This window comes from Chlamydotis macqueenii, chromosome 4 (genome assembly GCF_036417535.1).
Source record: "Chlamydotis macqueenii isolate bChlMac1 chromosome 4, bChlMac1.mat, whole genome shotgun sequence".
Taxonomy (NCBI): domain Eukaryota; kingdom Metazoa; phylum Chordata; class Aves; order Otidiformes; family Otididae; genus Chlamydotis; species Chlamydotis macqueenii.
Window position 1 is genome coordinate 25,162,199 of NC_141559.1, and position 12,815 is coordinate 25,175,013.

The following is a 12,815-nucleotide window of genomic DNA, read 5'->3' on the forward strand; positions in this document are numbered from 1 at the left end:
AAAGGTACACCTATATATACACACATGCAGTGAATGTATGTAAATACAAGTGTACACATATATGTTCACATGCACATGTGCGTATATGTATAGGTATATATGTAGAACATGCTTAGATTTCTTGTAACTGAGTCCAAACCCTTGCTTCTTGGAAAGACAAAGACAAAAATACAACAGCAGACTCAAATTAAACTTCCAGCATTTCATTTGTAAAGAACCTTCCAACTGTATATACTCAAGATTACAGCTACCCAGTCAGAATGTGAAGCATTACTCAATTTAGAGTGATATCTCAGCTATTTCTGTATCACCAGTCATTTATTCCAAATATTTTATGGCATGCTTCAACATAAATGCACTGTGGATCATGTACCCTCTGTCTGTCCAATACAACTTGCGGTTAATCCAGTCCACAGCAAGGCCTTCGGGTATATCTATAGCTTCATTAATAACTTTTTCGCGATTTGAGCCATCCAGATTAGCTCGTTCTATCCATTTCAAGGCAGTGTGGGCAAAGTAGATCTGTGAAGAAATAACAAATGAGGTGTTATTAGTTCCCATTGCATTTTCTGCTCTATTTCCCTTGTCTAATAGCTCCACTTCTGAAATAACTTTTTTGTATCGAAAGTTCTCCGGACTGCTTATTCACAAAAAGCTGCACAGGTATCCTGTGATCCCTGATCGTGTAAAAAGGCACTTATCCTTCAACCAGGATGACTTCTAAAGGCAGCTTGTGCTTAGCTATAAATCCTGACTGGTCTATATTCAGCCCTCTGAATATCTTGTGGTTTTGTTTCACCGAGTAGCTACCTCACACAAAAGATGGCTGAGGAAGCAAAAGTGGGAGCACGCGAAAAGAAGCAATGTTATCATTTTACTGGCTGCTCATTTTAAAAAGGAGGAAGGGAGGAGTAGGGAGAAGAGACTAGTAGTGTATATGTGTCAAGTAGCTGGGAAGGGAAACGAAGTTACATAATCTGCTTCTATTTTTAACTCTTTCAGCCTGCACATATCTTATTTTTTTACCAGCTGTCTATTTTGTAAGGCTCTAGTATTTTCAGAAAAGGCTTTTCAGTTTTGTGTTGAAGTAAAAAGTTCTCTGCTGGTGGGTAAATTAGGTTTGTATTTTCCAAGGACGAGGAAAAAACCAATTGTCTTGGATTTGATATCCAGAGGGAGGCAAACACTGTATGGCAGAACTATATACAAAGCAATGCTGAGGCTTTCTTTGCAAATGGTAGCAACGAAAAAATAACTTTGTTTTGATGCTAACCATGAGGCCAAACAAAGCAGGAGGGAGGCCTCTAGCACGAAACCATCTAACTCACTTTCCACAGGAGCACAGAGCGATGCTGAGCCTGTTTTCCTCGCGCCTCAGTTCTGTGGCAGCAGAACCAAACTGCTGCAACCTGGCTGGCCCACTGCACATCGCCCCACCTCCGCACGGCCGACCCCAGCGGTGTGCAGAGCTCTTTCCAGAAGTCAAACAAGAGTGCCCACCTGGTGTCATCCACGCTGCTGAATCATATTCAGCACGGCAGAGAACAACAGCTAGTTTCCTGGCAGGGCCCTATTTCAGGAGCAAGTGGCGATGTTCCAGCAGCGCCTAAAATGATCCTTCTGGAACTCAGATCTGGTCACATTTTCATGTGTTTAGCTGTGTCCATCCAAGCCTTGAGATGTTTCCAGCAACTAAACTGAGCTCCTCATCAGCTCTCACTGTATCATCCCGTATCTTTCTGTAACACTCATACAGTATAAATAAGTCTCACTGTGTGAAAAAATAACTATCTGCCACAGAAGATTTAGCAAAGCACAGCTGAGCTCCTGTTCTTCCCAACTCTGTGAGCAAGGCGTAGGGTGCTGGGATACACCCACACGGGCAAACAACTCTCTATGCAGGGAAGACTCCCATTTCCAACAGCACTGTCTAGTAATATGAGGAATACATTTCGTTAAGAGCAATAAACCCAGCAAGCATTCAGCAGTTTTGTGCAATAATGGTAGGACATGGGAAATAATTCTACATTTAGTAAGGATTGTGGGATGCAGCTGTGCAGAAAAAAAAAAGATACCGTTGCTTTTACAGCTACCCAGTGAAAAAAAAACCACCACAATGCATTTCCAGAAAACTGTACTGAAAACTTAAGGAATAAAACTATTAACCACACAAAAGTTCTTTGAAATTGAAATAATGCCTGAAATGAACTTAGAAATCCAAATTCTCTGTGCATTAGCCATGTCAATGTACAAAGCACATTCAATCGGTAAATAAAGGATGAAACTCTTCAAACTAGTGTTTGGCGTCCCATACTGGTTGTGGTCCTGGACAGGCAACAAAATAACGAGCAGCAAACGTGTAATCTGGATCACTGACAGCAGAAAAGGTTAAAGCACATGAAAGCCAAATCCATTTGTCCTTGCAACACTTCAAAATCCTCTCACTTTTAATACCTTACCTTATTTTCCACCGGGTCAGAGTCCAGTGCTAAGACTATTCCCATCTGCCAGTCAAGTAAACTTCTATAATCAGTTCCATCAAAACTGATCTGGCGGATATCTTGGCCATTTGCAAATAACAAAAATGGCTTAGGACCTGTTGATGAAAATTTGCACGCATGTTAATTCCACTAGGTTCAAAGTGATCTCTAGCCTGCATCACTACCTAGTTAACATTGTAAGTAGCAGTAGAAAACAAAATGCGGAACAGAAGCACAAAGAAATGAAGGCTGTTGTCCTACATTGCACTTGCCTCAGAAATCAAAGATAAATTTGAATACAGGTTTTCAGTGTCTGTGTCTTGCCAAAGATCAGCCTCAAAATTTGTGATAAAGGCAGGCACTAGCACCACTGCATTTCATGCTGAGTGACTTAGCCTCAAGGCAATCTTCCCTCTGCGTTTCACAGCGTCGCCGCAAATGCCAGAATGCTTGACTTTTGCACATGCAAAGTCTTTCACAGTAAAAGCAAGAAAAATATTGTCCTCCAAAAAATAAAGCTTTTCCTTTATTCCTGAAAAAAAATCACAAAATTGTCTTTCCTCTTCTCTCTCATGCAATTGCTTGTATCTTGCTGCTCACCAGGGCTCTTCTCAGAAGAAACAGAAGGGTCTGGAACCCAAACATTATATCAAATACCTGGCCTTCCTCAGGCCAATGGGGGAGAAATATCCTTGTAGGGAAGGTCTTTCAGGAGACTATTTCCTGCTCTGTTCTCCAAATGTAGATATCTCAACCACAATTCTGTAACACTGGGCAGAAACTATACCCACATTTGTATGAAGGCACAAAAACCTGAATACTGCAAATAGACCTCCACAGTACAGAAGTCCAGACTGAAACGCAGAAGTTGGATAACAGACTGAATCTTCTGTGAGGGAGACTGAAGCATATACTGGTGCTGGTTCTGATGTATTTCCAAAACAGGTTATTTTTCCAAACAAGTAATACTTCCCAAGTTTCACAAAATAACCTAAAGCCAGTGCAAAATGGATCCCAGTTATGCAAGCCACTGTAAAAGACTCTAAAATGTTTTTGCTTTTATTGGCAGAAATATGCAGGCATACCTATAGCAGTGCAGTGCTTTCTGTCTCTCTGAAGCTTATATCCAGGAAAACAAGCACACTCCCAGGAGGATGGACTTAAAGAAGAGCATATCTGACTACAGCCACCATTATCTGGAGATGTACAACCTTAAACAGAGCATTTGAAAAATTTAACTTTGCCATTGTAAGAAAAAAATACAGCAAAATCAGAGGTATAAGCAAGGGAACGATTCACTCTGCTTAGGATTTCTACAACACAAAGCATTTCAGTGACTGGTAGGTTTACTGAAAGGCCTCCTGCTGAAAGCAGAACTCTAGTGAAGCGAAAGCAAATTAGCAGTAACTTCTTCCAGAGTTTTTCCTGAAAATTCACAACGCAAGATGACGTGGTCGGATATATGAAGAGAGCTTCCATGTGTTCATTATTTCAGAGAACTCTTTCTCCCATGCAAATCTCATCCCATCTACAACAGAGTAACAATTTTTTTCAGACTTTGCACTCCATGCATAGAAACAGCAAATTAATACCATTATCTCTAGAAGGCTAACATGGTGAACTGATGAAATACACCAACTTTCTATATACAACAAACCAAGATTTAATCCAAAAAGAAACTATTCTTTCTTTTTGGGGCTGTACAACGGTCACATCCAAAATGCCAGCCTGAGCTTACTCTGTGGAGTGTCCCTAGCAAAACAGCAACACTGACTGAATCTGTGTATACAGTAGGGTCCACAGTACATAAAGGAGAAGGGGATTTTTAAAGGTCTAAGACTGGCATTAGTGGAGCTATTTTGACCCCTAAGACTGAAAAGATACACTTGAAAAGCTACAGTCCCCTGAATTTGGAAAGCTTGCTGGAACGGCGAATGACAAATTAGTGGGGGTAGAAGCTTCAAATATTCTGACTGCAAAAATTCGATTTGTGGGTAATTAGATGAAATTGCTATATGTTAGAGTGACTCTGAACCTGGGTTGCATGATGTCAATAGTCATCTTCAGATTTCAAGCCCTAATTTTGTACCTATATTTCCACTCAACTATACATTTTTATATGTCTCCTGCAACAAATATCTAAGAGGTGCCTTGATCTATGCTGACAACTAATTAATTTCTCCTGCAAACATTGGATGTTGCTGCTAAGAAACAGCTATTAAAAAATGAAAATTAAGATTACTCGTCTCAACACTCAAAGAGTCTGACATTCCATTGTCTTCTATCTTGTACAATCATTTATAGCTGTGCAAAATGAGTGTAAAATGCCATCATTCACTTCTGACTCTCAGGGCCAGGAACAAACAGTTTGGCAGTCACTGCAGCTAGTTATGTTACATACCCGTGCATGATTTCCCATCCACTTTGAGTACAGATCCTTCAGGACAAAAGCAAACAGGCCCTTTGGATGTTTGAAGGCAACCATGGCTACATTCAGTGTTGTTACTTGTACAGGAAATTAGCTCTACAGTAATTTAAGGAAGAAAAAAAATATAAATGATGATAAAAATTTTTACTAATCCCCCCAAAAGAGATGTTATCATTTTCTTAAATAGCAAAAGAAAAAGAAAGAAAGAAACAAACAAACAAACAAACAAACAAAGAAACAAGGGAAGAGGAAAAAAGAGAGAGAGAAAGAGATAAAGAATAAGAACAAAGAAAAAGAGAGAGAGAAAGAAAGAAAGAAGGAAAGAGAGAGAGAAAGAAAGAGAGGAGAAAGAAAGAGAGAGAGAAAGAGAGAGAGAAAGAAAGAGAAAGAAAGAAAAAGGAAGAAAGAAAGAAGGAAAGAAGGAAAGAAAGAGAGAAAGAAAGAAGGAAGGAAAGAAGGAAGGAAGGAAAGAAGGAAAGAAGGAAAGAAGGAAAGAAAGAAAGAAAGAGTTATGTTGAGAGTACAACACTTCTGTGGTCTTTCTGGGGTTTTTTTTTTTGTTTTTTTTTTTCCAAAACCCTTTTTCCCACCTTCTCCTAATTATAGCAACGAAGAAAGCCAAAATTCTAGGTCCTGAAGCTATTATACTGATCAGCTTTAAATTTTCCAGAATTCTATGAGGAAGCGTTATCAATATAGAAATAATTTAGAAAGCTTTCTTTTTTTTATATTTCGTCAAAAATAGATCAGGTTTTGAAAACTACAAGGAAGTTATACTGAAAGAATAAGTATAAAACACAAAGAGAATGAGGAAAAACTACTTTCCTGCTACTCCAAGGGTAACAGAGCTAGAATCAATGAAAACAGGAGAGGAACCTTCCAGAAATACAACTATGTTCCTTAGTGGTAATTTTTGAAGCTGTAGGGGCAAAGCCATCTGGGGACCTGGCAATAGCTTTTCTTTACTTTCCATTATAACTGTTGGAGTGCCAACATTTTTTTTATAATTTCTTTAACACGGTTTCACAAGATATCTTCCTTCCACCGGCTGCACTGCAGTACATGCCAATTCCAGTGCCATATGGCAACACCCACTAGAAGACTGGAACTAATGCAGGTTTCCCACAGCTGCATCTTTGAATCAGCTGCATACGCTGGCTTAAATGACGCATAGCTGTTGCAAATATTGCTTCTCCAGGGCAACTGCACTCTAGACTGGAGTGTTCTAATAACTTAAGCATAGTGAAGAGGGTCAAGAAACTGCTATCGTTTCTTTCTGACCAGAGCTTTTGGCTTTAGATGAAGAGCTTTGTACAGGACTTAGAGGGCAGAGCATCAAAATGTCTGGTCAGCATGTGGACTTCTCACCTTGCATCTCTCAAGTTGCGTAGATGGTGACATATCTGCCTTGTGCTGCAGTAGTTAAGGAGTTATACTGTCCATGCTGCATCCCTAGCCTGTGTTAGAAAAATATTATTTTCTATCTAATTTGAGCCTTGAGTGGCACAGAGTAGGCATAATAATAGTGGCATAGTAGTTGCAAAAGGTAGGCATGTAATTCAAGTTAGTCATCCAGAGTAGGACTGAATTGCACAGTGTCTTAAGTGTTGTTTTCAACAAAAAAAAAAAAAAAAAAGATATCCCAATAGCCTCTGGCTGGAGGACTCCCATATGTCTTCTGTCACACCTGGCTGCCTTCTGCAGCTGTCACACATGCCCTGGACCTCCACGTTTGGGTCACTGAATCCTACTCCTGGCTCCCATGTAACAGAGAGGGAGAAGTGACTCTGGGAGGTGTAAAATAGATAGACTGACTGCTAGAGTCTATTAGACTCTGTGCTCTCTAGTAGCCATATTTACTAGGCCCTAAATCTTCATCCTGTCGTGATCCAGACTGAACTCATTGGTGTGCACTGGCACTTCTACTTGGGGCATATACCAATGTTTTGTTTCCATGGAAACAAGGCAGAAGGAGCCTTTGCTTATGCCTAGGATTCACTCCATTATGAAAAAAAAGAAAAGTGGCTGGGAAAAACTGGTGGAAGCCCCATCCCTGGAAACATTCAAGGCCAGGCTGGATGAGGCTCTGAGCAACCTGATCTAGTCGGGGATGTCTCTGCTCCTTGCAGGGGGGTTGGACTAGACAACCTTTGAAGGTCCCTTCCAACTCTAACCATTCTACAATTCTATGATTCTAGGAATATCCCAGAACGTCAAAACTTTGATGCATTTCACATTTTTATGTTCTACAAGTCTATGTTCTAGACTTACTTGAGAAAGGCTTCATTCATTTATAAGCTGAATATACACAATGCTACATAAAGGGAGAACAAAAACCTTCACCTTTACTATGACTAAATTGAAGCTCAGTGACAGACAGGTTGTTATTTTTTCCTTCCACTTCTCTGTGTTCCCTGCATTTATTCTGTTCACACTTATCCAGCTTCAGATTGCTTCCTGGTTTACACTCCTATGTTATATAGGAATAAGTTCTCTCAGGCATACTTCTTATACATAATCTAATTGATAAAAGAAGAAAAAAAAAAACACAAGTGCTGCAGTAGTCTCCCAGAATAAACAACTTTATGAGTAGTTCCCTGTGTCTTACTCATTGTAAAAAGATGCACATGAATTTAATTTCATTAATTTCTTGCACATTAGAAATGCTATCAACCCTGATCTGAAGAGGAAAAATGATGATGTTGTAAGCTGCTCATTCAGAGACTATGCAAATCATTATGCAGGTTAGACAGAGCAAGCCGAATTCAGAGACCACATTTAAAAAGATATAATTGCTTATCCACCAATTGCTTATCCAATGTGCCGCAGAGCCAAATCTGAGCAGAGATGTCTCTAGAGACCCAACTCTTTTATTTTTTGCTTCTGAAAAGGCTCACAATTAACTACTCACGTGTAACTTACACTTCCTTAAACATGGCTTCTGAATTTGGTTCACTCAGTCTAAGCTGATCCTACTTACGTAATAAGGGATTGGAAGTGAGCAATGCGACACACAAAACTTTCAGTGGTTCCAGTGTTAAACGAGGACTCTCTGCAATACCACACTGGAGGCGTTTCCGTATTACTGCTACTTACCATGACACGTTTTCCTGTCAGGCAGCAGAACAAAACCTCTCGGGCAGGTGCAGTAATAGGAACCAGGGATGTTCACACAGCCCAGAGTACAGCCATGATTCCAGAAGCCACATTCATTGATATCTGCAAAAAGAAGCACTTGCTGTGTCAGAATAATGTTGTCAACCAGTGCCAGGTAATTAAACTAATGAAACGAACTAACAATCTTCAAGAAGCACCTCTTTTTCTTATTCATTTTACAAAAATATGCTGGTCCTAATAAATGCTAAAAAAACACATTTGCAGACCTTAATCAAATAAGCTTTAAAAACCTTCTAGCAAACCTACACAGGCTGCATCTGTCCAGCATAGGTGCCTAGAGGACTTTCAAAAGTATGCCTTCACATACGGATTCCAGTGTCGGTTAAATACTGTACGCACCCAAAAAATTTACAGTTGACACACTCTTCAGATAAAAGGTCTTTTAAAAAATGTGGCTCCACTATGACTTAAGTAAAAATCTCAAAACACAGACGTGGTTTAGAAGTTCAAATTCAGAGAGAAATCCTGTTGCATTTCCTGAGAACTGGGTGGCTGCTGCTCAGGCAGGTCTGTAAATCCTGTAAGCTAGGAATTTTGATGCCTTTATGTCTTTTCAGATCTGGTCCTGTAGTGAAAAAAAATGCTTCTAAAAGTGATACATTAACTATTATTAATATTATTATTAATAATAATAGGGTTTGATTAAAACAATACAGATTAATATATTCAGAAGTATGTTAAGAATTTGTGTCATTTTTGAAAGTGGGACTTAAGACAGCCATCTTGTTGAGGATTTTTCAATGTTTCACCTTTGGTGATATATCTGTTTTAATTTTTATTTAAAAATTAAGTAAGCACCCGTAAGTACATTTACTTATCTGAAGCTCCTTTAACTACTCAGGCTAAGACCAAAATTTATCACAAGAATAGCACTTGTAACATTTTCATAGGTCTCCTTTAGGCTATTTCAGAACCTGGAAGGACACAAAATTGAAATGGCACAACCAGAATTTTTAAGACCTTGGAGTGTTTTTTTGTACACATGATACAAGTAAAGTAAAAGAACTGAAGAATTTTTTCATCTGATGGAATAAATCTGAAGGGAGATTCACATATTACCTTCACAAAACTGTTTATTTCGACTTAAAATAAAGCCACTGGAACATTTACACCGATGAGTCCTTGAGTCTGGCCTGCAGATTCTTCTTCTGCACTTTTCTTTGTTCAAATCACAGGTTTCTTTTTCTAGAACAAATATAATATAAGCATAATGGAGTTCTTACCGTATCAGCCTTCAAGGAGGAAGTATTCTGAGGAAAGATGCTCAGTGATGTGTCATCTTCTCAACAACTACTTGCTCAACCTGAGGAACTTCTTATTAATAGAAAATAACTTCTATTATATTCTATTGGTAAAATCAGGCCCAAAGTCCCTATAAAAAGGAAAGCATTTGGAGGACTAAAAGTAGGTCCATGTGAATGATCATTTCTAGCTCTGTGTCAGCACAAGCAGATCTAGAGAGAGACTGAACTAGGGGATGGTTTGGTTTGGATGCATACCTATAGTGACTATGAAAGGGAAAAACCTGTTTAGCAGACTTCATATGCAGCCGGCCCTGCACAGTATCCTATGTTACCAGGCTCTGTAAAATACTCAGAAAGACGAGAGAGACAGAGAGAGAAGACACATGTGAAAAGAGAGAGAAAAGAGAGAGCGAGCTCATTAAGATTGGAAATTATTAGCACAAAGTGGTGCTCAAATCTGACATTACTTGACAACACCACAGCTACACAAGTCATAATGACCATATATTTCACCTGGACAAAAAAAAATTAGCACAGTCTAGAGAATCTTTGTACTGGAATGGATCCTGGTTTCTGGCTATGAGAAATAAAAGTGTTGTAAATATTGAACCCAGATTTAAAACTCAATCTTTCTGATGCCCAACAAGATATGCTCCAAGCTTCTTCAAAGGAAGTAAAAAAGAGTACCCAACAGATCCCCAGAAACCTTCCTATTTCATCTGCTTCACAGAAAAAGGCAAACAGGTGTTTAAGTATCTTTTTCATGAGAAAGATTTGCAGAGCCTTGTGTCTGTGCTCAACTACCTTTTAGAGCTGATGCTTTTACAGATATGCAACACTCATGGTCTTATTTTTATCTCCCAAACTATTATTTTTGTTTAATCTTCCTAATCTTCTTCTGGGGTTGCTTGCCCCTTTTCCAAGCTAAGAATAGCTGAACTGCTGCTACTGAATGTGGGTATGCAGCCACCCACACACAGTACTGTCTTTGTCCTGTGCTGTCTGTGTAACATAAGAGAAATTATGGACCCATACAGGCAGAGAAATTCATATGTGAACAATTTTCTTGTGCTATTTCCAGTTAATCCTCTAAATTGCAAGAGATGGAAAGCAACATAATATTTAAGTTTGACATTTAGTCTTCTGCTAGCCACAACAGAGAAAATGCTAGCCATTTGGTGGAATGACAGATCACATTTATTAAAAAGTGAATTAATTTCACAGACAGACACTTCAGCTTGACTTAAATCATCAATATCATACTTATTTGCATCAAGCTGATTAATTATTTTCTGATAAATGTTTTATCACTGAATGAAAAGTTATGAATGGATGACTAGATAGTATTATCTATGTTATTAAGCATGTAAGCTTTTGAGAGACTTGAATTTTGCAGTTTTAGCTGAGCCTTTCTTTCTGTAGAACTAGTTTTGAACTGTACCCTTAATCTTTGTCCCTACTGCAACTAAACCAGGAACATACAGTACTGAGGTGTCTAATCTCCAAATACAGAAATTATTAGAATGACAAAAGTGTAAGTACATGCAATCTCAAAACAACACAAAACAGAAACGAGACCACATTCAACGTTGCATCTTGTGTTTACCACTGGTGCTAGTTTTTTGCCCCTTGCTCAGACCATTATTGGTCTAATGAGACATAAGACACCCAGGAAATACAGAAGAAATAACAGAAGCAATAATTTTGATATCTGGGCAATCTCAAGAAGATACTCTTTTTTAAACTGAATAATTATTAGAAATCAATATTGCCAAATCAGTATGTTAAAAAAAAAAAATCACATTTCAAAACTTAAGGTGAATAATGACTAAATTATGAATCACAAAGTTTTTAAGGTAATCTTTTCTGGACAAACAACCACTATGAACCACACTTTCTAGTTGGTTTGGTTTTTTTTTTTTCTCCTCCCATCATCTCTCATATGGAAATGAGTGTTCTCAGATAATAGCCTGATGCTAGTATCTTACACTGGAAAGAAACACAACATAATTCCTCCAAAAAAATATAATGAGTGTACTGAATATCATTAATCTGTCAGAGAAGACACTTAAAAAAAATTCCAGAGGCAGTCTTTCAGATTTTAAGGTAATTAAGATATTTTATGAGACATTAATAAAAGTGTGAAGAACATTCCAGCAGGCATTTATAAATACACATACTGTCATCAGATCTAGGGTTAGCTGTCAAAGAGAGTTGAGGTAAATTAGAGGCCATCTTACAGATACTGCCGTACTAAAGTTGTTGTGTGGGGTTATAGCAAACCCGTAGCTGAATTAATGCTCTACTCTGTACTTACTGGCCCTGACCAATCCAGGAAAGTCTTTTGAAAGAGAAAGGGAAGAAGGAATATGAAAAATAGAAGTAGAAAAGTAAATAATTCAAATTCCAGTAAAAAAATCAAATCATGTCAGTTGAGCACTTCTTGTCAGATCCCTTTTCATCTGAAGGAACTCACTTGCTATCTGCTTTAAATAAGGTCTGATAACTCACAGTTGACACTACATTGCAACATACACTTTCTTAGCTTGTACAGAGAATCCAATTAGTCTAGGTATGCTTTTATCTCCAGCCTCCTCTGTTGTAAGATCAGCTATAAATCTCATTTGTACTCCAGGCTCATTAGTCCTCCTTTCATCCCAGTTCTTGCACTGGATAAGCCAAGCAATGTACACACAAAGTCCGAAAGGTACATCTGGATTCAGCCTGTTAAGCTTCTTTCTACTCCATCACTTCCTAGACATTTTTACAAGAAGGTATTTGGAATACAAAAAAGGCCTACTGCTGACAACGCTTAATGTCGTACAGAAATCTTGTAAGTGTGTTGCAAATATAGGGGTATATACTGCAAGGCATTTAAAAACAATGGTAGTTTATTTATTTATAAAGGTAGGGAAACCCTCTTTCCAGCGGAAAAAGAAACACCAGAAAGTAGCATGTTGTGGTGGAAGAAGTGGAGATCATCTTCTGAGAGAAGAATAAAAGCTAAGTGCCCGTTATTCATGAAATTATGCTAGATACTCTTATGGAGAGGACAAATGTGACAGAACCCCTGAGGTTCAAGAGACCACTATAATGAACTACCTTTCTTGGTCATTGTTTCTTCCCCTCTGTCTTCACGAGTAAGCAGACATAGTGACAGACACCCAAGGAAGCCTCATGAGATCTTCCAAATCTCATTGTAACCACCCTGAGATGTGTGGATGTGCCACTGTCTGCACCACAAACATATCCTTCCCTAGTTACTCTATGTGAGAGCACCACCAAACACATCAGTTGAAAAAAGTGCTTCCATTTGCCAGGATGACTGTTTTCCTTGAAGGAAGCACAGAACAGGCCTTGTCTCTGAATGGAGGCTCCCTGTGTTTACAAGTATAAGCTTGATTTCCAGGAACACTTTCTCTTCTGCATCTCAACAGTTCTTTGTACTGCAAAGAAAGCATTTGAAGGGGAAAGTTCCCTTGAAGA

The 12,815-nt window shown here is 38.6% G+C and overlaps 1 protein-coding gene across 2 annotated transcripts in view; it reads right to left on the reverse strand.

Moving 5' to 3' along the window:
* Positions 1-12,815, reverse strand: part of EGF (epidermal growth factor) — a 65,030-nt gene that overhangs the window by 27,273 nt on the left and 24,942 nt on the right. For both annotated transcript variants that reach the window (XM_086747600.1, XM_086747601.1), the window contains 6 exons: positions 9,145-9,270; positions 8,005-8,127; positions 4,882-5,004; positions 3,566-3,691; positions 2,460-2,596; positions 374-522 (listed from right to left, as the gene is read on the reverse strand). In XM_086747600.1, the coding sequence (XP_086603726.1) occupies positions 374-522; positions 2,460-2,596; positions 3,566-3,691; positions 4,882-5,004; positions 8,005-8,127; positions 9,145-9,270 (784 nt within the window). The remainder of the gene's footprint in view (positions 1-373; positions 523-2,459; positions 2,597-3,565; positions 3,692-4,881; positions 5,005-8,004; positions 8,128-9,144; positions 9,271-12,815) is intronic.